At 42.6% G+C, this 25858-nt stretch overlaps 2 protein-coding genes across 2 annotated transcripts; both read right to left on the bottom strand.

Moving 5' to 3' along the window:
* Positions 1-5832: 5832 nt before the first annotated feature.
* Positions 5833-18303, bottom strand: LOC310758149 (vomeronasal type-2 receptor 26-like; the record flags this gene model as incomplete). The annotated part of the gene is made up of 6 exons (XM_083604079.1): positions 5833-6731; positions 8117-8243; positions 8745-8975; positions 13531-14313; positions 15043-15334; positions 18296-18303. The coding sequence occupies 6 exons, from the start codon at positions 18301-18303 to the stop codon at positions 5833-5835; spliced, it is 2340 nt and encodes a 779-aa protein (XP_083460205.1).
* A 1422-nt stretch (positions 18304-19725) lies between these two features.
* Positions 19726-24770, bottom strand: LOC310756564 (vomeronasal type-2 receptor 26-like). Its single transcript, XM_083600855.1, has 5 exons — positions 24329-24770; positions 23254-24060; positions 22737-22964; positions 20951-21077; positions 19726-20640 (listed from the first exon to the last, which is right to left on the bottom strand). The coding sequence occupies exons 1-5, from the start codon at positions 24608-24610 to the stop codon at positions 19742-19744; spliced, it is 2343 nt and encodes a 780-aa protein (XP_083456981.1). The 5' UTR covers positions 24611-24770; the 3' UTR covers positions 19726-19741.
* Between the last annotated feature and the right edge of the window lie 1088 nt (positions 24771-25858).

Raw genomic sequence — 25858 nt, 5'->3', positions numbered from 1 at the left:
TCCTCTCCCAACTGTTCCAGGTAGGGCTAAAGATGTCCTCTACTTGGAGAGCTGCCACCAGTCAGTAGATAGTACTAAGCTAGAAAGCAGCTTCCTATGTTCTGATTAAGCTACACAGGGACTTATCTCCTCCACCCTTTCACCTGACGTATATCTTGGCTGCAAGGCCTCTGTGGCACACAAGATATTTTATATACCAAACCTTTCAGGCATGGTGGAGTAAATAACCTCCTACTGCTTTTGATTTTGATGTTTGGGTTATTGTTCCCAAAGGCAGCATTCGAAGGGTGTTCATGGGGGATAAGAACAGATCACTGTGGTTCTGATAATTGTAAGGGGAAGAAAGGTCTCCTCTGGGAGCAGGTGCAGAGCAGGAGAAAAACATGTTGACTCAAGAGACTGACAAGGTTCAAATAGGGAGAAAGTTGAGTTTGGCTGAATATGATTGACATCAGAAGAGCCCTGAAGCTGGATCAGGCGAAGGGCCCATAAAGTCCAGCATCTTCTTCTCAAAATGGACAACCAGTTGCCCCAAAGGGAAGGCCACAAGGAAGGGGTCAGTGCAGCAGCCCTTTCCCTACATGGGATTCCCAACAACTGAGTCTTCCTGCCTCAAACAGTGGAGGGAGGAAGAAGAAGAAGAAGAAGAAGAGTTTGGATTTGATATCCCGCCTTTCACTCTCCTTCAGGAGTCTCAAAGCGGCTAACATTCTCCTTTCCCTTCCTCCCCCACAACAAACACTCTGTGAGGTGAGTGGGGCTGAGAGACTTCAGAGAAGTGTGACTGGCCCAAGGTCACCCAGCAGCTGCATGTGGAGGAGCGGAGACACGAACCCGGTTCCCCAGATTACGTGACTATCGCTCTTAACCACTACAACACACTGGCTCTATGGGAGGCCATATTTATAAGGGCTAGTAGCTGTTTATAGCCTTATCCACCTCCAAATTTCTCATACCACTTTCTTGTACAAAAAACCCCACAAGAATAATAATAAATTTATTGGGAAAAGACAAGATAAAGAAGATCTATTTGGAAATCCAAAATATTATTAAGTAAAAGGTTAAGCCAAAGATAGATTAAAGAACATGTCAACTTCTACACATCTAAACAGACTTTTACATATTTCTCGTATGGGTGTTGTCCAGAATAGTTGGATTTTGGGGCACTCCCGCCACTTGGTATAAATCCAAGGATTCCCTGGCAGACGAGGGAGGGGCATCCCTCGCAGAGGATTTGAATGCCTTTTTTGCCCGTTTTGAAGTAACATCTGCAGCAACACCTGCTGAGGCTCTACCACCACCACCACCACCACTCCCTGGGAAGGCTTTGCCATCATCACTACCATCACCATCATCAGTACAAAGGAATGTAGCAGTCTCTGTGGAAAAAGAAGAGATGAGGAAGGTGTTGAAGGGAATCAACCCAAGGAAGGCCACAGGGCCAGATGGGGTAGCTGGAAGGGTATTGAGAGACTGTGCAGATCAACTAGCAGGAGTTTTCACTGGGATTTTAAATCGATCCCTAGCCCAGGCTATTGTTCCATCCTGCCTAAAGTCCTCTATTATCGTTCCAATAGCAAAAAAACCTAACCCAGAAGATCTGAATGACTTTCGTCCAGTAGCACTCACACCTATAATCATGAAGTGCTTTGAAAAGCTGGTACGAAATCATGTCATTGCCTGCCTACCAGAGGGACTGGACACATTCCAATTTGCTTATAAAACGAAAAGATCGACAGAGGACGCTGTGGCGATTGCCCTCCATGCCGTCCTTGCACATTTGGAGCAGCGGGGGGGTTATGCCAGACTGCTTTTTTTAGATTTCAGCTCGGCATTTAATACCATTCTACCACAGCGTCTGATGTCTAAACTGGAAGATCTGGGGCTTCCGTTATCACTTTGTGGGTGGATATTGGACTTTTTGTCAGACCGCTCCCAGAGGGTTCGGTTGGGCCCTTATACCTCTAAAATGCTTAAGACTAACATAGGAACACCACAGGGATGCGTACTCAGTCCGCTCCTTTATATTCTCTACACGTACGATTGTGTCGCTGCTCACCCTAGTAATAGGGTTGTCAAATTTGCAGATGACACAACCGTGATTGGGCTCATCCCTGAAAGGGAGGGTGAAACGCACTATAGAGATGAGGTGGAGCGGCTGACAGAGTGGTGCAGAGCTAACAACTTGCTCATAAATACAAGGAAGACAAAGGAGCTTGTGGTGGACTTCAGGAGACAGAAGAGCAATATCCAGCCACTTTTGATTGATGGGGTCTGTGTGGAGAGGGTAACAACGTTCAGATTTTTGGGCATTGAATTACAAGAGGATCTGTCCTGGAGTGTCAACACAAGGGGGCTTGTGAAGAAGGCGCAGCAGAGACTGTACTTTTTGAGAATTCTAAGGAAAAACCATCTTCCGCAGAAACTGCTGCTTGCCTTCTATCACTGTGCCATTGAGAGCGTGCTCACCTATGGCTTATGTGTGTGGTACGGAAGCTGTACTACCCAGGACAGGATGGGGTTGTGCAGAGTTGTTAAGGCAGCAGAGAGCATTGTTGGCTGCCCACTCTCCACCTTAGAGCAGATTTATGCCACAAGGTGCCATAGGAAGGCACTGGACATAGTAAAAGATCCATCGCATCCTGGTCACTGTCTCTTCGAGCTCCTGCCGTCGGGACGGAGATACAGGACGATGAAGACAAGAACGAGCCGTCTTAAGAACAGCTTCTTCTCCAGAGCGATCTCAGCCCTGAATGGGAAGCCTGGACTTTGAAAGTCATCTAATCTTCCTTGCTGTACTATACTGTATTGTTTTAATTAGTGTTTTTATGGAGCATTCAAGTAATTTCGTTGTCCCTGAGAGGGGGCAATGACAATAAAGATATTATTATTATTATTATTATTATTATTATTATTATTATTATTATGTGCCTGTGGAGGTGCATCCTCTCCAGCATTTTGGTGAGGTTCCTGGACGTATCCAAGACAACAATGCCCACTTACACCACAAAGAACTCATAACCCACCTACTTTCAGCAGCCAGAAACACCATAACAAGACACTGGAGAGACCTGTCAGGAGTAAGCATGGACCAATGGTACCAAATAGTATGGGAAACACCCTTACTAGAAAAATTAACCAAAAAACTGAAACTGACACGGGGACAAACAGAAGAAAATGCCTTTACCCAGGTATGGCTCCCCTTTATCACATACACAGCCCAACAAGACAATGACAATAACCCACCAACAGCATACAAATCAATATGGCTAACCTGATCCAAAACACCCACCCACCCCACTCACCCATGAAAACAAAGACCACCACAGCCAGCCACAAATGAACAACCACACCCTAGGCCAATCCCAACATCTCTCACCCCCAAAGGAACACAAGTGAACAGCACATGAAACGCTGACACCAAACCCTACATACATTAAGCATAACAAAATAACTTTTGCCAAAAAAAACCAGAAGCCTTTTTACTTGGATTAACAGGAGAATAATTACCAAGGGACTTAAAAGGATTATTCATGTATATGACAACAGCCGCAATAATGTTGCTTGCCCAGAAGTGGAAGGAAGAGAAGGTACTAACAAAAGAAGAATGGATAACTAAAATGATGTACTATGCCAAAATGGCAAAGATGACCATGAAGATCAGATACCAAGATGAAGAAAAGTTCAATCAGGAATGGAAGAAATTTATAGACTATCTTAAAGACCACTGCGTTAGCAGGTTTGATATAACATTTATGAAAGTGTATAATGTAAAATCAGGGTAAATAAGAGGGAAAACAAATAGTTTGGAGAAATATGATTAGATGCAAGGAACTGCGGGGGGGGGGGGTGTTGGAAACCAGGGGGTGTTGGGGGGAAGCCTGTATGGTATTTTTGGAAAAGTTTTGAGTATATAAAATATTGTTTGAAAATAATATATATGTTGTTTTTAAAGAGAAAATGAGGCCCAGAGTGTGGCCTGTCACATGCGTTGGGATGGTGATATGTTGGGACAGCCCCATGGTCATCATGGCAGCCATAAAGTCCTGAGCCACCCCAGAAACAGTTGCCTCAACATGGATGCTGCAGTCCCCCCAAACCAACAGTGTGGGAGTCCTCTACACCACCTCTGAGACCAGCTCTGTCAGCTGAGGCAGGGAGACTGCTGGGCAGTGTGGTGGGTGGTAAACCAGCACAGTCCCTAATCTGTCCAGACTGCCCAATGCAGAAACACATATTTTATTTTTTAAGAATATATATATATGTTTCTAGAGATAAATACAAAATTTATATACTTTCCAATTTTTTTACTTAACCAAGACTTTTATATAGATACAATAAAAACACAGAAAGGTGGAGGAGAGGGAGAGAGAGAGAGAGAGAGAGAGGGAAGAACAAACATATTAAAATAAGATTCACAAAGCAAAGAACTTCCAATTCTTCAGCTGTCCACTATATATAAGCAATATTCACTTTGTCCAATTCACAATAACATCCCACAAAGCCACTTTCCGTAAACTAACATTATCTTCAACCCTCAAATCCAGATGTCATAATTTCTTTTTCTTTTTCATGCAAAAGGTTTCCAATCTTTAACAAATGTTAACAATGGCTTTTCTCTGATTGAACATGTCAATTTTGCCATCTCAGCTAAACCCATTAGCTTTAACAGCCATTATTCCATTGTTGGCAATGATGTTTCCTTGCATATTTGTGCATATAAAAGTTTCGCAGTCGTGATCATATATTGTAACAAAGAGGAACACATATTGTAGATACTCCCCAACTGGACAGAGAACTTGGAGAAAGAGATGAAATCTCTTTAGACGCAGCTACTCCCCCTCCCCGACCCTCAGGTCTGCCCTGATGCTGCACCGAATAATCAGGTGGGCACAGCTGGGTAAGACCAACTCCTGCCTGTTCACTCATCCAAGCAAGTCTCTATGCTATAGATATAGTTACAGATAGGTAGCCGTGTTGTTCTGCCATAGTTGCAGACTCATTGCAACTCATTACCAAACTTAAAACCATGGAGAGACCTGGTCTGAACAAAGACATTGGATTCTTATCTCATTATACATGACAAAGCCATTTTTCACCTTCTCACCCCTTGCTTATTCCTGTAAGACCTATTGCAGTCGTTAAGAGTCGTCAACAGGCTCATCACAGCTATCTGCCAATCACCCATTCCCACCACCCTTCTGAGTAATACCCCTCCCCACCTTCTCACTATATAGAAGGATCTGGCAACTTCTGTTTCAGTGTATCTGAAGAAGTGTGCATGCACACGAAAGCTCATACCAAGAACTAACTTAGTTGGTCTTTAAGGTGCTACTGGAAGGAAAAAAATTTTTTTTGTTTTGCTATAGATATAATCGGCCTCCTCATCCACAATCAAACCATAGAAGCAACAACAAAACCCCCACACAAATTAAAATCAGTTAACCTTTAAACAAGATCCCAACCCAAAATTCCGTTCAGCAGCCTCAGCTTTTGTAGCTAGAGTCAGTCAGGACCCCTCCCTCCTCAGGTCAGGTGGGAAAAGGCCTGTAAGGCAGGCAGCAGGTCTTCCAGGACTCAGGGCCATGAGACAGTTGAGGAATAGAAAGGGCAGAGTGACTAAAGCGAGAAGGCAGTGATGCTGAAAGGTAAAATATCGACTGAGCAAAGTGAATGAGGTGTCATACTGAGAGGAAAATGGCAGTTTTAAACAACTGAACTCCTGAACTCCCTAGAGAAACACAAAAATTCAGCATCACCTGTTGAAAATGATTAACAATGATTTTAATACAGACCAAAGTAAAGATGGATAATCTCTCTCACTCTCTCTGTTTAGTTTTTTGCTGTCAGGTACTCCTTCGTGTTGAGTTCGGGCTTCAGTATAATAATGTAGCACTTGGGCATGAAGATGCAGCCCAGAAGCCCAGCACTGGAAGCCAAGATAGAGAAGACCTGCACGGCTACCATGTATTTTCCCTTGGTACTCAGGTAGGTGGGCACAAAGGACACCCAAACACTGCAGAAGACCAGCATGCTGAAGGTGATCAGCTTGGCCTCATTGAAGGCCCCAGGAAGCTTCCTGGCTAGGAAAGCCACCGTGAGGCAGATGGCAGCCAGGAAGCCCATGTAGCCAAGGGCAGCGTAAAACATGGCAACAGACCCTTCATTGCATTGCAAGATTATCACTCCAGGTAAGGAACTCATGTCAGAGTTTGGGAATGGAGGAGAAAGTCCCAGCCAGGTGGTGCAGATGACAACTTGGACAGTGGAACAGGAAATGACAATGGAGTTGGCCAGACTTTTCCCCAGCCATTTCCTCAGCCTGTTCCCTGGCTTGGTGGCCAAGAAGGCCAACACCACAGTGATGGTTTTTGCCAACACAGAAGAGATGGCAGATGAGAAGACAATGCTGAAGACCATTTGTCGGAGAAGACAGGTGACTTTCCTTGGCCAGCCGATGAAGAGGAAAGAGGACAAAAAGCAGAGCAGGAGGGAGAAGAGGAGGATGTAGGAGAGGTCTCTGTTGTTGGCCTTGACTAGGGGAGTTTCATTATATTTCATGAATATTCCCAAAATGCAGCCTGTGGTTGAAGATAAGAGTAGGGCAAAGGAAGCCAGGAGGATTCCCAAATATTCTTCATAGGACAAGAAGTTGATTGCTTTGGGGACACATTGATCACGGTTCTTGTTTGGATGCTGATCTTCTGGACATTTGATGCATTCATTGGCATCTGCACAGAGTAAAAGAGACATCATTATCCTAACCTTAGTCATACACCTAGAGCAGTCTGGATGCTGTTACAATTGTGCAAAATTATTGGCATATGGGAGAGATCAAGAAAGAACACTGTGTTCACTGGTAGAGAAGTTTCAATCCATGGATTCATCCCCCCCAAAAAGGAAAAAACAAAATAGAAATGCATTCATAGGAGTTGTGGAAGAGTAATCTAAGATTTACTGCTTGTTATACTTTAAAATAAAATTATACGAAGATGATTTATATATAGTATATATCAAAAGGACAAAAAAGCTGGCCAAAATGTATTAAACTAAGTATGTGTTGGAAGTGCAAAATGTGGCGGACTTGCAAAAAGGCTAAGGGTACTGGGGAAAGATATATGAGATTTAAAAAATGTTTCAGCTGATGGGGAGGAGCTGATGATTCCCTATAAACCTGAAGCTTTGTTAAAGGAATTATTCCAAAAAACCTGGTTAACTTATTTATGCACTCAATGATGGCAGCATGAAGAATATTGTATGCCCAAAGGAAGATTGGCTTTTGAAAAAGATGGAGTATTTGGAACTGGCAAGAATGACAGAAAAGATCAGAGACCAAAATGACAAAAAAACCCCACACCCTTTAAATAATCAGTAAAATGTTTCCAGTGTTAAAGAACTGCTTTAGCAAGATGAAAATGCAAGGAGGACATGCAATATGAGCAACAGTGTGAATTATTATGACCTATAGGTTAACAAATATGGATGTATTGAATAGTATAGGTGAAATATCCAGCATTTAAGGGTAAATATGGAAACCATGGAGAAGGAGGATGGGAAGGCAACAGATAAAGTAACTTACAGTTTATGTTAAAACAGGTAAAGATTTCTTTTCTGTGGAAAAATTAATAAATAATATTTTTAAACAAAAAGTTTTCTCTGTGAAATGTTTCCTAGTTGCTTCTATTGAGAGCAGGCAGGGAATGGTGAAGCAATTCTTGTCAGTTGTGTCAGTGGGGCTTCAAAGGTACAATTGAAGCAAGGCAGACGGTCTTCTGCCCTTTATCTGATGGGTGGTGCATGCATGTATTGCTTAAGGAGGCGGGAACAGTTTCCATCTAGTGGAAACTGCTTCCTCCTGTTGTTGCTCTTTGATCCTCCGAAAACCAAGCAAAAGGACAGCCTTCCGGCTGGAGGAATGGCAGACTGAAATATCCACTGCTGGTGCTCCTGCAAGCCAAGATAATTAAGCAGTGGTGAGAGGTGATCAGTATATAAATGAGAAACCAGAGAGGCATTCCGTTCATGGTGTTCCATCACAAACACGATTGTTCAGGCTGGCTCAGATATTTACCCCACCCTCCCATTGAAGGCCCTTTCCACTGATGTCGTGTCCTACCTTCCTGAGTGGAGATGGTCCTCGCTGGGCAGGGAGCACAATCATAGCAGCATGGGGGCTTCCCTTCCTGAATCTGCTTGGCATATCCTGGGTGGCAGCTCTCTGTGCATCTTGCATGAGGCGTGGTCTGGAAATGAAGACAAGGAGCATTGAGAATAAAGCATTAGGAAATGGATTGTTGAGTTTGGGAAGGATCCAGGAAAAGGCATCTTTACTTCCAATTGTGATTCTTTTTTTCTTTTTTGCAGAGCAGCATGGCCATGAAAACTCATTAGTGTATCTGCTTCTTTCCTTTAACATGAATGCCTCCTTATTCTATACATACAGATGATCGAGGCAGCATGAAAGATACAAAGAACAAGAGCCTAACTACATGATCTTTGAAGAAGCAATCATAAAACGCTCCCACAAAATGCAGCTCTAAAACAAATCCTGATAAAGCTGCCATCACATCTGCTACTGGTTTATGCAGTTGTGCTTAAATATGAGTGGGGTCCATTAAGCTCAATGAGACTTAGCTCCAGGAAGTGTCTAGGATTGCAATGAAAGCCTCATATGTACTGTTCAACTAGCTATTAGAGTGTAGCAGAAATCACATATATTTAAAGGTTAAATAAATTTATCCTACCTTCTTAAACACCGTGGGCCATACAGTTCCTTCCGAGTTAATGGTGAACTTTATATTTGAGGACTTCTGTCTCTCTATGCTCCCAATCTTCACACTAGCATGAGAATTATTCGGAAACAGCACCCAATTTACAATATCAAAGTCAATGGCCAGAGCCCCATTCTCATCCAAATACTGTCCATCAGCTGAAGTATCAGAAGACAGATTGACTCCTTTCAAGAATGGATGAAGCTAGAACAGAGGAAACCCCAGCTCTGAGATAATGTGAAACCACTTTGGATAATTCATCCTTGCTGCGTCTGCACCCTAATCTCTTTTGAATTAAGGGCCAATACATCTTTCATCTGGACTCCTAGGGACTATGATGCACACTAAAGTCCCCTCATTTGGCTTCAACATTTTGTCAATGACCAATCAGCATTATTGCATATATTGGAAAAGACAGGTAACGGTTTCGGGAAATTTTGTGAAAAAATTGTCAGTATGGATTTATTAAAAGTGGAACACAACGTTGTTCAAGGGATGGATTCCAATTTTTACTACAGGGTCTCTTTTTCTAAAGGAAACTATGAAAATGTCAATCCAGTTGCATTAGGGCGCTGGTAGTCGTAGATTATACGGAAGTTTGGAGGTAGAAAAAAAATTGGTTGGCTATTCCTTCCATTTGTCATAGGGCTCCCTCAGAGCAAAGCAGTTTTGGAGCTCCGTGGATGAATTTGTAACACAAAAGTTTGTAAATGTATTGATGTCTAATGATAATCCAGAATGGTAGTGTTTGAATCTCTGAATTTAATTCCCTCATGTTTTCTGAGTTAGGTCTATTTTTAGACTGCTTATTAAATTTTGTAAAACAACCAGCCCCATATTCATTTTACATCCAGATTCTGCTGAGTGGAGCTATGAGAGCCATCTTCCAATATCTGAAGTGCTGTCACATGGAAGATGGAGCAAACTTGGTTTCTCCTGCTCAGGAGGGTAGGACTCGAACCAATGGCTTCAAGTTACAAGAAAGGGGATTCTGGCTAAACATTTGGAAAAACTTTCTGATGGTAAGAGCTATTTGAAAATGGAATGGACTCCATCAGACAGTGGTGGAATCTCCTTCCTTGGAGGTTTTTGGTTTTTTTTAATAATATTTATTGAAGTTTGACAAATACAAAACAACAACAACAACAAGCAATAAAAAAGAAAAAAAGAAAAATACAATAAGCAAGAAAAAGACAAAAACATTTTAAGACATTTTAAAAACAAAAACATTTCAGAAAAAAGAAAAAGAGAAAAAAGGGAAAAAAAGAAAAAAGAGAAAAAGAGAAAAACTCCTATTTTCTTAACCTTAACTTTCATTTACTTGTTTCCTTGACTTCCTCACACCTCCCTTTTTGTATTCTAGTTCTATTAGTTATTTCAGCAAATTCTTTCCATCTTTCTCAACTTTTATTGAATAATTTATCTTAACAGTCTACCTTATTTAGTTAACTCAGCAGATCCTTACCATCTTTCACCATATTTTGTTATTCAATTTACCTTAATATATTTAACCTTATCTTACCATAGATACCTTAACACTTAAAACTTAATGCTTATTTACATAACTCCTTATATCATTTCTACTAAAGCCAAATAATTTCATTCCAACATTTTCCCTAGCATTCATTAATTTTACACTAATTCCCAAAATAGAAAATTCCCTTTATAAACATTCATCCAATTTTCATCCAACGTCCCTTCTTCCTGGTCTCGGGTTAAGTCAGTCCTTACTGTCCATACCATCTAGTCCATCAACCTGGTAGTCTTACGTCCGAGGCTCTTAAGTCTCTTCCATGCCTCTTCTGCAAATCTTCTTCTTCTTGTTTGTATTTGCACTTTCCCTTGTCTTCTGCTGGTCTCTTCCTTAATTTCTTTCCTTTCTCATTGAGGAGTAGGTCTCTGGGGGGTTCCAACACAAAATTATCTCCACCTCCCCTCATCAGACCATCCCACTCCCCCCAGCCCCACTCCCCACAACCATCAACATAGTCCACAAATATTTTACATGTTTCAAAGTCCCTCCAGTGTCAAGGGCCTCCTCAGCTCCCAACTCCCCCTGGCGTACTCCTGATTCAGTCTTCGAAAGCAATGGTTTGTACTCCTGCAGGGCCTCAGATCCCTCTATTTGAACTACTTGGATTAAATCTTCTTCCATTGTCGTCTGCTCTTGCACTTGTCTAGTCAAAGTAGGTTCCTGAAAAGAGCCCTGGGTGATTTCTGTATCAGTGTTCCCTGTTAGATCCCCCTTACAGACCACAGCAGTCACCAAGTCCCTCTTCTCATGCATCATATCCACCATTTCATTCATTATGTCAATCTTCTTATGCATCTGCTCCAACAGAACACTTGTCCTGCAGAGGGCACTCACCAGTACTTCCTCCCAACACATTTTCGTTGAAGGCCAGAGGACTTTCCCACGATCTTAATCTGACAGCTGTAAAGTCCCTCAGTGGACTGGCACAACAATATAACAAGCTCCCTCTAGAGACGACAGATTCTATTTGTATCCAATTTTTTGTAGCAAATCCAACCAAGAGAAGTTACTTTCATTTTTCAAATATTCAAGTGCTTTCAAATACTTTGTTTCTCTAAGATGCAAAAGGCAACATTGGATTCAATTCGTTTCTCTTCTTTTACTATCTGTCATAAAATTCCATTCAGGGTCAACGAACGTCTCAAGCAATTTCTGTCTCTGACACCCCGTTCCCAGGCAACATTGGATTCAATTCGTTTCTCTTCTTTTACTATCTGTCATAAAATTCCATTCAGGGTCAACGAACGTCTCAAGCAATTTCTGTCTCTGACACCCCGTTCCCAGGTCAGAGACGGTGAAAAACGTATCTTTCTTTACACCCTCTCCAAGCTTAAACAGTCAAAATTCACCCCCCCTTGCTCTCACTTCCAGGGAGGTTTTAATAGTTATAAATGACAGGAATATCGAACTTTATAAATGGCTTTCCAGGCTATTAGCTTGAAAGGTTTTTGCTTCAGTCTGTTTACAAGAAGTGGAAGGCGGACTTCCTGTTTTAGACCTTCCCGCTTCGATGCCAAATTAAGGTATTTTTTTAATCCAATTTTCCATTTCTACTCACGGGTACTTATTTTAAAGTCCAATTGTCCACAGGAAAAAGTCAGCGCTCTCCGGCAACGGCTATGCGGCTTCACTCCACAAAAGTAGCGATTGATCCAAAACACCGCGCTGCTCACCCCACGTCGCTACGAAGCCCAAAAAAAGGGGTTTCCTTACGAGTAGGGGAGGCGCTCCTGGTGTCAGCTGGATCCCAAGTCCCCAGGCTTCATCCGCCTGGGGTTTTTGAAGGGTCTCCGCCTTCGCCGCGGCGGCAAGACCCAGTTTCTGCGGAGCGCGTTCCTCCCGGTCAGAGGAACTCCGCCATTGCTGATGGCGCTAACCCGGAAGTCCCTCCTTCCTTGGAGGTTTTAAGGCAGCGGTTGGATGGCCATCTGTCATGGATGCTTTAGTTGGATCCCTGCATTGAAGAAGGTTGGACTAGATGATGTCTGGGGTCCCTTCCAATTCTATGATTCTGTTACTCTATTATTCTATGTTTTGACCTTTCAAAACTGCATTTGGTGACTTTTTTGAATTCCCAAGAAATGTAGTGTACAAAGCTGCTAATAATTATTATTATTCATATTATTTATGTTAAAAATTACCTTATTTTTTCATGTGTAAGACTAGGTTTTTTTAACCAAAAAATTAGGTATCAAAGTTGGGCTTGTCTTAAACACGGGTAGTGCTGAGGGGTGTTTTCTTAATTAGGAGTCCCCCAAAATAGTGGGCGTCTTATACATGGGGGTGTCTTATAGAAGGAAAAATATGTTAGTTGCTTTATCTTGCCCTGGGTACGCAAAGTGACTTACCAACAAACCCCCAATCTCTGTTTAAGGCCTTATAACTGGAAACCAACACTTTGAATTGGGCCCAGAAACCAATTGGCAGCCAATCTGGTTGGACCATTGCTCCAACCATCTAGCCCTGGTGAGTAACCTGTCTGCTGAATCTGACACCAGCTGAAGTTTCTGCACTGTCTTCAGAGGCAGCCCTGTGTATAACACATGGTTGTAATATAAGTAATCTGAAATAGGTAGATAACTGCAGACTCAGACCAATGGTCCAAACAGCTCTACGATGCTCTCTATGTTGTGACGCCTGCCAATTTGTGGCTGGTACTTTTGTATGCTGGAATGTCACACTGGTTTTGTGGCTCTGATGCATGAGAGGGCCATTTCTGTTGTTTGCTCCCCATGGTTCCAGTTTCTCCTTGCCGTATGAGTCTCTGGGAGGCAGGACTCTGGTAGGTTTCTGCCAGCAGGTGAAAACAATGTTATTGGATTATTTAAACATAAGATCTGTTCATTGCATTTCAATGTATTCCTGGAAACTGCCCTCAAGTATGGTGAAGGATGGCTTATACATTTTCAGAAATTTGTAGAAATAAATGAAAATACACCGCCACAATGCTTGATTCTGATGGTGGGATAATGGGCAGAAAAGCACAATGGGCTCAGTAGAGCATCTGCTTTGAATGCAAAAGGCCACAGATTGAATCTCCAGTTGGGCTGGGAAATATTCCCTTTCAGAAACTCTGGAGAACCACAGGCAGACAACCAACGTGGAAAATACTAAGCTAGATAGATCAATGGTCTGCTTTGATGTAAGGCAGATTCCTATGTTCCTATCAGGATCATTCCAGAGGTGTGTTAATGAATCACAATCTTCAAAAATCAGAGGCCATACCTGCCATGGCTGTAGACTTTGAGGTTCCATCTCGTCTTCTCCACCCACCATCAACCTCTGCTTTGATCTGGATGAATAGGCTGCATTCAAGGCCTGAGCCACAACTTGGACAATGTAGTAAGTGATATAACTGTCTTGGGAGTGGATCCCATCAATCATCTCCTGCCTTGGCATCTTCAGATGCTCCTTCTCCCTGCATTTTCCCCAACTCCTCACAGACAAGGGTTGCTCTGAATATGAACATGTAAATGCTTTCTGCCAAGAAACAGTAGGTATTGGTTCATAGTGGCCAATTCTCCTGCTTTTTTTGGTCTTTATTACAAAGGACAAAGAACCATGGGCATGCCGGAAAGCTTCCGTCTCATATGACATGATTGTGTCCTGAAGACCAGTGGTGATCCAAACTTTCCCCCCGGTTTGTGTCCTTTCAAAGAAAGATTGTACCTCTACGATGACAAAAAATCCATACTGAGATTCTGCATAGTAAACAAATACATTGACTTGTCTCCACATGGCAGGTGGTTCATGAGGAAACCACAAGGAAGTTTTCCGTTGTACTCTTTCGGTGAAGGCAGCACAAATTTCCCTATTGCTCATCTTAGGCATCAAAGTGCTCAAGAACTTTTCTCCATTGCCGTTGTCTGAAGCAAAGAGGCCGACCCATGTCCATCTGAAGTGCAGGAGGAGTTGGACCACCCCATCGTACAGAGCTTCTTCATTTGGGGCCATCCAGTTGACAAAAGGGGACTGTTTTTTATCATGAAGAACAAAGCCAGAACTGAGCTGGTGAGAGAAGGGAAAGAGAGACTGATGCTTTGCTTTTCAGGATAAAGATTGGATACTTCTATGTGAAAGAAGATGATAAATTTAATTATCATCCTCTAACTTATTTGAAATGAAACATTTTATTTCTGTTTAAGCTATGTACATACCACTTAACTGCAATAGTTTGTAAGCAGTTAAGAGTCAATGGGGGGGGGGACCAAGGATCCAGTTCTCATCCTGGCCAATCAGATGCATGTGAGAAACACCAAGCAGGAGCTGAAAACAATAGCAATCTCTGCTCCTGTGTTTTCCAGAAACTGTGGTGACAGGAGCATGGTCATCATGGCCAGTAGCCAAAGATAGCCCTCTCCTCCTCCATGAATTTGTCCAATCCCCTTTTAAAGCCCTCCAAGTTAGTGTCCATTGCTGCTACCTGTGGACAACAAGCTCCATCGTTTAATTATGAGTATATATGTAAAATTGGGATTTCTTTCTTGCCCCCCATCTGCAACACTTCACACTCATTTACACTTGCCATTTTGACACCCTTTCTCTGAATTTGGAGCATTTCCCACAATTTATTTATTAAAATATTTCTATATGCTTTCTCCTTCATGAAAAGCACTGTTTCAAAGTGGTGTACATTATAAAGTAAGGAATAAAACCAGTTACATTATCCTCAGCAGAACTTGTTTTTTTCATGGGGAGGAAGATGTCAGGTGTGCCAGACTTGAAGCCCATTCTTACCTGTGGGATTTTGTAGATGCCCAACATGCCTGCAATGTGCATGGAGATGTCGGATTCACCCCGTTCAAGAACAGCCAGTAACGTTTTCTGCCTTCCACAGGTGTAGTTTGGGATATTGATTCTCCCACCAGCAAGCAGATCTGTCAGGGCATCCGAAGTCATTCTTCCATCAAAATTGGTCTCGTAGATGCTGTAGCCCAGGGTTATGTTGGCTAAGAGCCTGGGGTTTTTATTGACATCGTGAATGGCAAGCAAGAAGGTAAGAATTTGCAATCCCCTGCTATCTGTCTCACTGCATAAAGAATGGTGTCACATTGTCACGTTCGATTCAGTGAAATTGATAGTCACATTATTATTATTTTTATCAATCAAAGCAAACGAGAAAGGAGCCCAGCAAGTAGGGCACAGTGGGGCAGTGTCTGCACTATCCTTGCAAGAGAGGAGAATGGAGAAAAACACAAATCTGGCCCTATGTGGTGACCTACTTGGTTGTCCTAACAGGTCTGGTGGTTGTGTGCCCTGTGACCTCACAGTTCCCTAGGGTGATGAATAACCAGTCAAGACAGCAGCATATAGTTTTTGGGTTCAGATAGGCCACAATTTTATTGGTTACAGATGTGAATGGTTTGGCATCGGTATTGGGTGAAGTCAATTATTCCAGCCGAGCACATCTGCTGAGAGTGCATCTGGGGGTAAACCACATCTTGGGGGCGGGGGCTACATCAAATAGAGGCATTGCTATTCTTCTAGAAAAAGAGATGCCAGAACTCACCATGAACACCTCCCTTGTTTTCTTATAATGGCAAAGGCACCCACCTGAGAGATGCCAGAACTGAGTTCCAGTGACTTCTGGCTGCAAAAAAAGCCCTGAATAGGAGTATCCACCCCAGGGGTCCCCCTTGAAAGAGTGCTATGACCTAGACGCTGCCTGGATGTTGGACAGAAGCCACTCCTTTTGGATCCCTTCAAAGGGAAACCCTTAACCAAGGAGGGGCAAACAGGGGCTACAACCTCCCCTCCAGAGCCACAGGCAGCATTGCACTTGCCTAAGCATAGAAGGCTGTATATTGTACGACAAGGCTGTATATTGTCTCCCTGCTTATTTAACTTATATGCAGAATTCATCACGCGAAAGGCTGGGCTGGATGAATCCCAAGCCGGAATTAAGATTGCTGGAAGAAATATCAACAACCTCAGATATGCAGATGACACAACCTTGATGGCAGAAAGTGAGGAGGAATTAAAGAACCTTTTAATGAGGGTGAAAGAGGAGAGTGCAAAATATGGTCTGAAGCTCAACATCAAAAAAACGAAGATCATGGCCACTGGTCCCATCACCTCCTGGCAAATAGAAGGGGAAGAAATGGAGGCAGTGAAAGATTTTACTTTCTTGGGCTCCATGATCACTGCAGATGGTGACAGCAGCCACGAAATTAAAAGACGCCTGCTTCTTGGGAGAAAAGCAATGACAAACCTAGACAGCATCTTAAAAAGCAGAGGCATCACCTTGCCAACAAAGGTCCGTATAGTTAAAGCCATGGTTTTCCCAGTAGTGATGTATGGAAGTGAGAGCTGGACCATAAAGAAGGCTGATCGCCGAAGAATGGATGCTTTTGAATTATGATGCTGGAGGAGACCCTTGAGTCCCATGGACTGCAAGAAGATCAAACCTATCCATTCTTAAGGAAATCTGCCCTGAGTGTTCACTGGAAGGACAGATCGTGAAGCTGAGGCTCCAATACTTTGGCCACCTCATGAGAAGAGAAGACTCCCTGGAATGTTGGGAAAGATGGAGGGCACAAGGAGAAGGGGATGACAGAGGACAAGATGGTTGGACAGTGTTCTCGAAGCTACCAGCATGAGTTTGACCAAACTGCGGGAAGCAGTGGAAGACAGGAGCGCCTGGCGTGCTCTGGTCCATGGAGTCACGAAGAGTCGGACACGACTGAACGACTAAACAACAACAACAAATAGGGTAAGATAGAATGTCAAGGATAGGTAGGTTGGGGAAGTCCACAAACAATTAGATAGGAGAGGATGGATGGATGAAAACAAGTGTATCCAAATGTAACCAAAAAATGCATAAATAAGTAAAACAATAAAGGAAGCAGAAACACATCAGTATATTACTCACGCATCAACCCAGATAAACGGGCTCTTGTCAAATGTAAAGGGAAATTGATCTCCAACGAATCTTGAAGATATGACTCCACTAAGGAGATGGCCTCCTGGCTTGTAAAAATTCACAGCATAATTTGTATCCCTGAGCAGGTTCAGTGGGCATTTTGCCTTATGCTCCATCCCACAGGTTACAAGAGGGAGCAACAGGAGCAGTGTTATCATTCTGAATGTGCCTGCTACACTTCCCTTCCAACTGTTTCTCTTAACTCCATAACCAGCTAATCAGAAGAAACCTAAACTCTTGCTGGACAGAGGTTGCTGGGACTTGTCCAGCGAACCAAAGAGGAAGGGCCATAGCTCAGTGGTAGAGCATATCTTTTCCAGGCAGAAGGTGCCAGGTTCAACCTCTGCTACCTGCTCCAGGTAGGACTGAGGATGTCCTCTACCTGGAGAGCTTACAGTCAGTAGATAGTACTAAGCTAGAAGGCGGCTTCCTATGAACTGATTAAACTTCACATGGACTTATCTCCTGCACCCTTTCACCTGGCCTAGAGCTTGACTGCAAGGACTCTATGGCACAAAATATATTTTATATATCAAACTTCTCAGACATGGTGGAGTAAATAAACTCCTCCTGCTCTTGATTGTGATGTTTGTATTATTATTCCCAAAGGCAGCATTTGAAGGGTGTGCAAAGGGGATAAGAATAGATCACTGTGGTTCTAATAATTGTAAGGGGAAGAAAGGTCTCCTCTGGGAGCAGGTGCAGAGCAGGAGAAAAACATGTTGACTCAAGAGACTGACACGGTTCAAGGAGGGAGAAAGTTGAGTTTGGCTGAACATGATTAACATGAGAAGAGCCCTGAAGCTGAATCAGGTGAAGGGACCATAAAGTCCAGCATCTTCTTCTCAAAATGGACAATCAGTTGCCCCAAAGGGAAGGCCCTAAGGAAGGGGTCAGTGCAGCAGCCCTTTTCCTACAAGTGATGCCCAACAACTGGAACTCAGAGTCTTCCTGCCTCAAACAGTGGAGGGAGGACATATCCATAAGGACTCGTTTCTGTTCATATCCTTAGCCACCTCCATGACTTGACCTAAGCCTCTATTTTTATTTGAAATAAAATTCCCATACCACTTCATTGTAGACAGAGGTTTACAAATTTAAATAGTTAAATAAAAAAAAGTTAAGCTAAAGATGGATAAATGGCTAGCAAAGGGAAAGCTGGGTTTGGCCTATCCTTAAGCATTTTTAGACTAGGAGTCACCAACATGATCCCTTTCAGATTTTGTTTAGGATTGAAGTGTATTAACTTGATCCATGTCATAGATCCCCTGCGTAGTCCTATATAATCCAATACAGGCTATAAAAAGCCCCATTCCAAACAATCAAAGGCTTTCTCTGCCTCAAAAAAATAACATGCCATATAGTTGTTTCACTTTATTGGTAACATGAATGAAATGCAGCACCTTACATATGTTTCAAGAGAGTTTATGTCCCATAATAAATCCAGTTTGATCTGCTATATATTTATCTATTACTATATTTAATCTACTTGCTAGAATTGTGAAACAAAGCCCTGATTCAGCAATGCTGTAAGACAGTACGGCTGGACATTATCTTTTTAAATATGTGATCACTATTCTAGCCATTTGCCATGTTTTAGGAAAAACAGTTCTTAGCATAATTTTATTTAATGTCACTTTCAAAGATTACTCTAATTCATTCAATAATTTTTCATATTACTTGGCTGTGAAACTATCCAGTCTGGGGGCTTCATTGCATTTTAACACATTAACCATTCTGCAGAGTTTAGGGAGCGTTATAGGAGATTGGAGCTTATCAGAACCAGATTGGGTTAGACATTGTATTTTTATTATTTTTAGATGTAAAAAGGCTTCAATAGCATCTTTTTTGTGACAATCAGATGTATATGATTTCTTATTTTAAAAAAATAATTGATTTGTGATCCCATCAGATCTTGTTATCCTCTTTGGTCTTTAATTGTTGAAAGTATGTAAGTGTGTGATTGTGTAAAAATGTGCTAACAATTTGCCAGCTTTGTTCCCTTTTTCAAATAAACACTGTCTTACAACCTTAGCTTTTTCTATCTTTCTGAGCAAATATTAAGAGATTACTTTCTAAGTAGCTCTGATTTTCTATAATTATTTTAAGAGCAGCTAGTTTAAGGTTTTTAACAAATTCTAGTTTTTCAATTTCAACCTCATCATTCAGTGCTTTCTCCCTTGGTGTGTGTCCCCTCCCCCCCCCAAAAAAAACATGAAGCTTTTGAATTATTTGACCTCTCATTATTGCCTTTGAAGTCTCCCATATGGTATATTTATCACCTCTACAGAATTATTAATATTCTCTTAATATAGATGCCAGGTCCTGTATGACATTTTCATTTTGTAATATAAAATTATCAATATGCCAGCAATTGTGGTTGTCCATGGCTTGTCCTTTCTATAATAATCAGAGCAATTTCAGCATCACCTACTGAAAAGGATTGACAATACCTTGAAGACATACAAATGGAAGGACAAATGACTTCACACAGAGACTCTATATATATTTAGTTTATTCTTTTGCTGTCAGGTGCTCCTTCCTGTTCAGATCAGGTCTTAGTATAATAATGTAGCACTTAGGGATGAAGATGCAGCCCAGAAGCCCAGCACTGGAGGCCAAGATAGAGAAGACCTGCACGGCCACCATGTACTTCCCCTTGGTGCTCAGGTAGGTGGGCACAAAAGACACCCAAACACTGCAGAAGACCAGCATGCTGAAGGTGATCAGCTTGGCTTCATTGAAGGCCCCAGGAAGCTTCCTGGCTAGGAAAGCCACCGTGAAGCAGATGGCAGCCAGGAAGCCCATGTAGCTGAGGGCAATGTAAAACATGGCCACAGACCCTTCGGTGCACTTCAGGGTGATCTCTCCAGGTTGGGAGCTCATGTCCGCGTCTGGGAATGGGGGTGAGATGCCCAACCAAATGGTACAAATGAGAACTTGGACAGTGGAACAGGAAATGACAATGGAGTTGGCCAGACTCTTCCCCAACCATTTCCTCAGCCTGTTCCCTGGCTTCGTGGCCAAGAAGGCCAACACCACAGTGATGGTTTTTGCCAAGACAGAAGAGATAGCAGATGAGAAGATGATGCTGAAGACCATTTGTTGGAGAAGGCAGGTTGTTTTCCTTGGCTTACCAATGAAGAGGAAGCAGGACAAAAAGGAGAGGAGGATGGAGATGAGGAGGATGTAAGAAAGGTCCCTGTTGTTGGCTTTGACTATGGGAGTTTCACTGTATTTCACGAATATTCCCAAAATAAAGCCTGTGGCTGAGGATAAGAGTAGGGTAAAGGTAGCCAGGATGATCCCCAAATACCCTTCATAGGCCAGGAAGGTGATGATCTTGGGAATGCATTGATCATGGTCCTGGTTTGGATGTTCCTCTTCCAGACATTTGGTGCACTGGCCTGCATCTGAGGAAGAGAAAATTGAAACTGTCCAGAGGTGCATCTGGAGTCTTCATTGTACATCTTTCTCGGCATACTGGGGACACATCCCTTAACCTTGGGCTTTGACAGGTAAAGGATTTCATTTTGTGGGAGGTGATTTAAAAAAAGGTAAAGCAAGAACCCTATACAGCGACCCAGAGTGGCTGGGGCAACCCAGTTAGATGGGAGACATATAATAAACTGATGGTGGTGATGATGAAATACCTCTCAGTCCCTCCCAGAGTCTGTCTCTGAATGAATCTCTGCCCTCTGCCCTTGATAAGGAGTCACCCACCTTTTCGAGTGGAGATTGTCCCTTCTGCACATGGGGAACAAGCATAGCAGCAAACTGGTTTTCCTTCTTCAACCGCCTTGGCATATCCAGGGCGACAGCTTTCAGTACACCTGGAGTGAGGCACAGCCTAATTGGTAATACAAAAAAAAATGATGTATAGATGGTATATCACACCAGTACAAATAGCAAAAATGTATAAAACCTGGTCAAACATATGTTGGAAATGTAAAGAAAAAGAAGGTACTTTTTATCATATGTGGTGGGAATGTAGAGAAGTTAAAAATTTGGGGGAAATGATATATAATGAATTGAAAAAAAATGTTTGAAATTACATTTGTAAAAAAAAAAAAAACATTTTTGTTAGGGATTGTAGGACAAGACCTGCCAAGAAAAATAAAAAAACTTATTTATGTATGCTGCAACAGCGGCAAGAGTCTTGTTAGCACAAGGATGGAAGAATGAGGAAATCCCAAAGAAAGAACAGTGGCAAGAAAAATTGATGAGCTATGCGGAATTGGCCAAGCTGACATATAAACTGCGTGACAAGGACAATTGTAACTTCAAGGAAGAATGGGAACTTTTTACAAATTACTTTAAAAGACAACAAAATGACTTGGCAGGTTTTGAATAAACATCCCCAAATTTATTTGTTGAATATGTGGTAGATAAGGCAATGATATGTACAATTTTACAATATGCAGAGGATAATATGTGCAAAGAAACCGGAGAGAGGAGCTGAGGGAAGTCCTGGGGGGGAGGGGATAAAAAAGGGGGGGAATGTAACTGGATATATTGATTGATAAATTGGTTGTGTGTGTGTGTGTGTGTGTGAAGGTGCAGTGAGGAGAAAGTGTTAGGAGTATACTGTATCTGGAATTGGTTCCTAGAGTTTGGAAAAGACCCTGGTACTGAATTCTGCTGAACTCTAAGGCAATCTCCATTGAACCCCAAGGCAATTTTCTTTTGATGCATACTATTTTGGTGTGTTTGTTTGCTTGTTTCTACATTTATTATTCCTCTTTTCTATGTCTTAGGGTCTTGCTAGATTCAACGTGCTGCCTTATTGCAGGGCAGGTATGTGGGTAAACCATATGCAGAGCGAGTCTGATAGAGGTGGAAATCGTCTCTCGTGTCTTGCTACGACGTCCTTTTTATGAGGATATACGCTCGGTCTTTATCACCCCTGTTATGCAGAAAATTCCAAGTGGGTCTGAAACTCAATGCTTAAAATCCCTGATAGAGGATAAGGATCCAGAGATCACGCTAAAGGTGGCCAAATTTTGCACGGCTGCCATAAAACTCAGGGAACAAGCTTTGCTATTACAAAGACGAAGGACTGAGATGCAAACCCTAGGTACTATTTTAGAGACTGACTTAAACCACATTTCTAATAGCTGTCATATTCACATTGTTTATCGTTATATTCGATTGTAAATTCTATTGTGTTTTATGTTTGCTTAGTATGGTATGTGAATCTGGTCTGGGACTGTAATAAACTTCATTTCATATGTCTTAGGGCTCATCTACACTTCCACTTCTCCTGTGTTTTCTTCTGCTTGTACCATTCCTTCTAGGCATGGGTCTGAGAAGATTTTTCTTTGCCCCACCCCTTTCCTTGAGAAAAAGGTGCTGTTTACCACTGAGAATCAGAGCGAAGTCAATCCTCAGAAAACCCAACTGGCGTTTGTTACGATTCAGCAGTAAAATTTGCAATCAAGTCCCATTTGCAGTCTTCAACAAATTGCTACATCTTAACACGTGCCACATAAAATAAAGTATACCCTACCTTTTTAAACCATTGGGGCCAGGTAATAGCTTCGGGGTTAATCTTGAACTTTATGTCAGCGGATGTCTCTCTCTCTACACTCCCAACTTTCACTCTGGCACGAGACATGTTGGGAAACATCACCCAGTTCACAATATCATAACTGCCGGGCAGCTCCCCATTCTCGTTCAAATACAGTTCACCCATTGAGGTATTAGAAAACCGGATTGCTCTCAAGAAAGGGTGAAGCTGGAATGACAAGATAAAACATCAGGATATAGAAAGCATATTAGACCTCTCAGCCCTGCTCCCTTTGAGCTCCCATGAAGTTCGGCAAGTGTAAAACTCAGCTAGTGTATATGCCCTGATGAGTGTGAGGTGGGTGGCTACTAGCAGAAACAGCAGCATATCTTTATACACAGTAATAAAGTTAGTGCCCTTCATTTATCCCCACAAGTGCCAATGCTGGAGACACTACTAAGTTAGATTCTACGGTTTGGAAAGTGCATTGCAGTTTGAAAAGAGGGAAAGGAAATACCTGCCATGGCTGCAGCCTTTGATGTCCCAACCTGTCTCCCCCATCTCCCATCAGCATCCGTTTTGATCTTGACGAACGTGCAGCATGTAAAGCGTGCGCCACGGCCTGGACATGGAAGTAAGTGCTGTAGCTGTCTTGGGACAGGGCCCTCTCCAGCTCCTCCCTGGGCAAAGGCTGCTGCTGCTGCTCCTTCTCTGTGCATCTTCTCTGACCTTTCACAGACAAGGCGTGCTTCGAATATGAGAAACGATATGCTTCAGCCCAAAACTGACGAAGAAGATAGGAATATGGTACATAGTAGTCGTGTGTGGTCCTTTTGGGGGTCTTAATTATAAAGGAGAAAGAACCATGGGTGTACCGAAAACTTTTGCCTTGCAATACCACATTGATGTCCTGAAAACCTGTTGTGATCCAGACCCTTGCTCCAACTTGTTCCTCAATCTGTTTTTGTAGTGTGATGATTGTCACCCATCCCATGCGAGTGTTTTCATAGTAAACAAACACACTGACTTGCCTCCATATGGCAAAGGGTACCCCGGATACAAACCCTTCATAGAGAGTGCCTTCTGTTAGTCGTTTTGTGAAGGCAACACAGATGCCACTCTGGATCATCAGAGATGTCAGGGCATTCATGAACCTCTCTCCATTCTCGTTGTCTGGAGCAATGAGGCCAATCCACGTCCATCCAAAATGCAGGAGCAGCTTGACAATCCCCCGGTACTGGGAATCCTCTTTGGGGAGCAACCGGTAGACAAAAGGGAACTGGGATTTGTCATCCATAGCCTGAGCATTGAAGCCGTAACTGATCTAGTGAGGAAAGGAAGAGATTCGTGCTTTGCTTTGGTCTCAGGATAAGAACCAGACATTTATTAACCTGAAATGATTAGTATTAGTCTGAAACATCAAGGGGTGGGATATCAGGTGCGCAGAGACTGGGTTTAGGAGCCCTGGATCCAATCTGCAGCGTTTTAACTTAGTTTTGTGTGCCCTGCCTTGATTTCCCTGGAGAGAAAGTGGAATTTCATGCCTGTGAATTCCTATTCTGCCCCTCCATGCTGCCCCTTCCCCTTCACACCTGTGGTACTTTGTAGATGCTTGACATGATTGAAATGTGTTTGGAAATCACAGAATTGGCCCCTTCAAGAACAGCCAGCAGGTTATCATTCCCTTTTCCACAGGTGTAGTTTGGGATGTTGCTTTCCCCACCCGAAAGCAGGTTTAGCATGGCATCGGACGTTATCATTGCATTGAATAAGCTCTCATAGAGGTTGTAGCCCAGGGTGATGTTGGGTAAGAGCCTGGGGTCCCTGTTGATCTCCTGGATGGTGAACAAGAAGGACAAGATGTGCCAGTACATCCTACCTGAGAAACTGCAATAAATAAATACTTTTTTAAAAATGTGAGACAGCTATTCACCATTCAGCGGCTATACAGTTGTTTTGATTCCCCCCACATAATGGCCTGTATGTCTGCCATGAGGACTGAGAAAAGTCATATCCTTCTTGCAATATGAAAAACCCACTTGCCACTTAACAATAAAAGTAAGGAAATGAACACTCCATCACAGAAGGGAAAGAAACACACAGCCTAAAGGGACTAAGAAACTGAGGATATCCCTGGTAATTAGGAGCATCTAGAGTAAGTTTACCAGACATCCCCATTTCCCAGGGACAGTCACCGGATTTACACATCAGTCCCCATACAAAATCCATTGATGTTGAAAAGTGTCCCAGATTCATTGAAAAAAATCTGGTGACCTTAATCTAGAGTGCAGTTGAGGAAGCACCAAAACCATCAAAACAACTTTACTTATGAATGAAGCCTAGTGGGTTGAAGTTGTTGGTTTGTGGTTGGTTGTTGTTCAAAAAACTGAATAGTTATGTCTCAAATTTTGGAGATTTGACACTGGTATAATGAGGAGGTCCTATGACTTCCTGGCTTGATTTTTTAAAAATAAATTATTATTCATTTTGGCACTTCTGCCAAAAATGTCTCCCAGAGCAGGTTTATAATGTCACTGTTACGAGAGCTTATCGCCGAAAAATACACAACACAAAAGCAAAAGGTCTCAGGAGGCAGGATGGAAACCTAGGAGGGATTTTTGCATGAGTTGCTTGGCCAGGAAGAAACCTGTGTGTGCGCGCACACACACACTCAGAGAGAGAGAGAGAGAGAGAGAGAGAAGTTCTGACATCTGTTTGCCTGTAGGAAATTGCAAGACTTGGGTGCTACCCTCGACTCAATGCATCATTTTGCTGAACCGATTTACTTACATCCTTCAACAGGCAACACTTCATCATAGCAGCTAGAACATCTTCCCAGGGATGACAAAGGGAACTAGAAAATAGGACAGGTATCTTGGGAACCTGTGCCCCCACTGCAATTGTTGCTGGTCTCCCATAAGCCCCCAGCCAGCATGGCCAATGGCCCAGGATGACAGCCCAGCAACATTTGGGTGGTCCTCAGCCTTGATCCAGGGACAATTTCTGTTGTAAATTGGAGACGCATAACTTCCATCAGCATATAATGACTTACCGGTCAAAGTTGGTTACCGGGAGCCGAGAAAAGTCGTATAAGTTTTGCTTAAAAGGATATTGTGGAGATA

Source organism: Podarcis filfolensis (genome assembly GCF_964270895.1).
Source record: "Podarcis filfolensis genome assembly, chromosome: 2".
NCBI lineage: Eukaryota > Metazoa > Chordata > Lepidosauria > Squamata > Lacertidae > Podarcis > Podarcis filfolensis.
The sequence above is the reverse complement of the archived record's forward strand: the minus strand, read 5'-3'. Positions and strand labels throughout refer to the sequence as shown.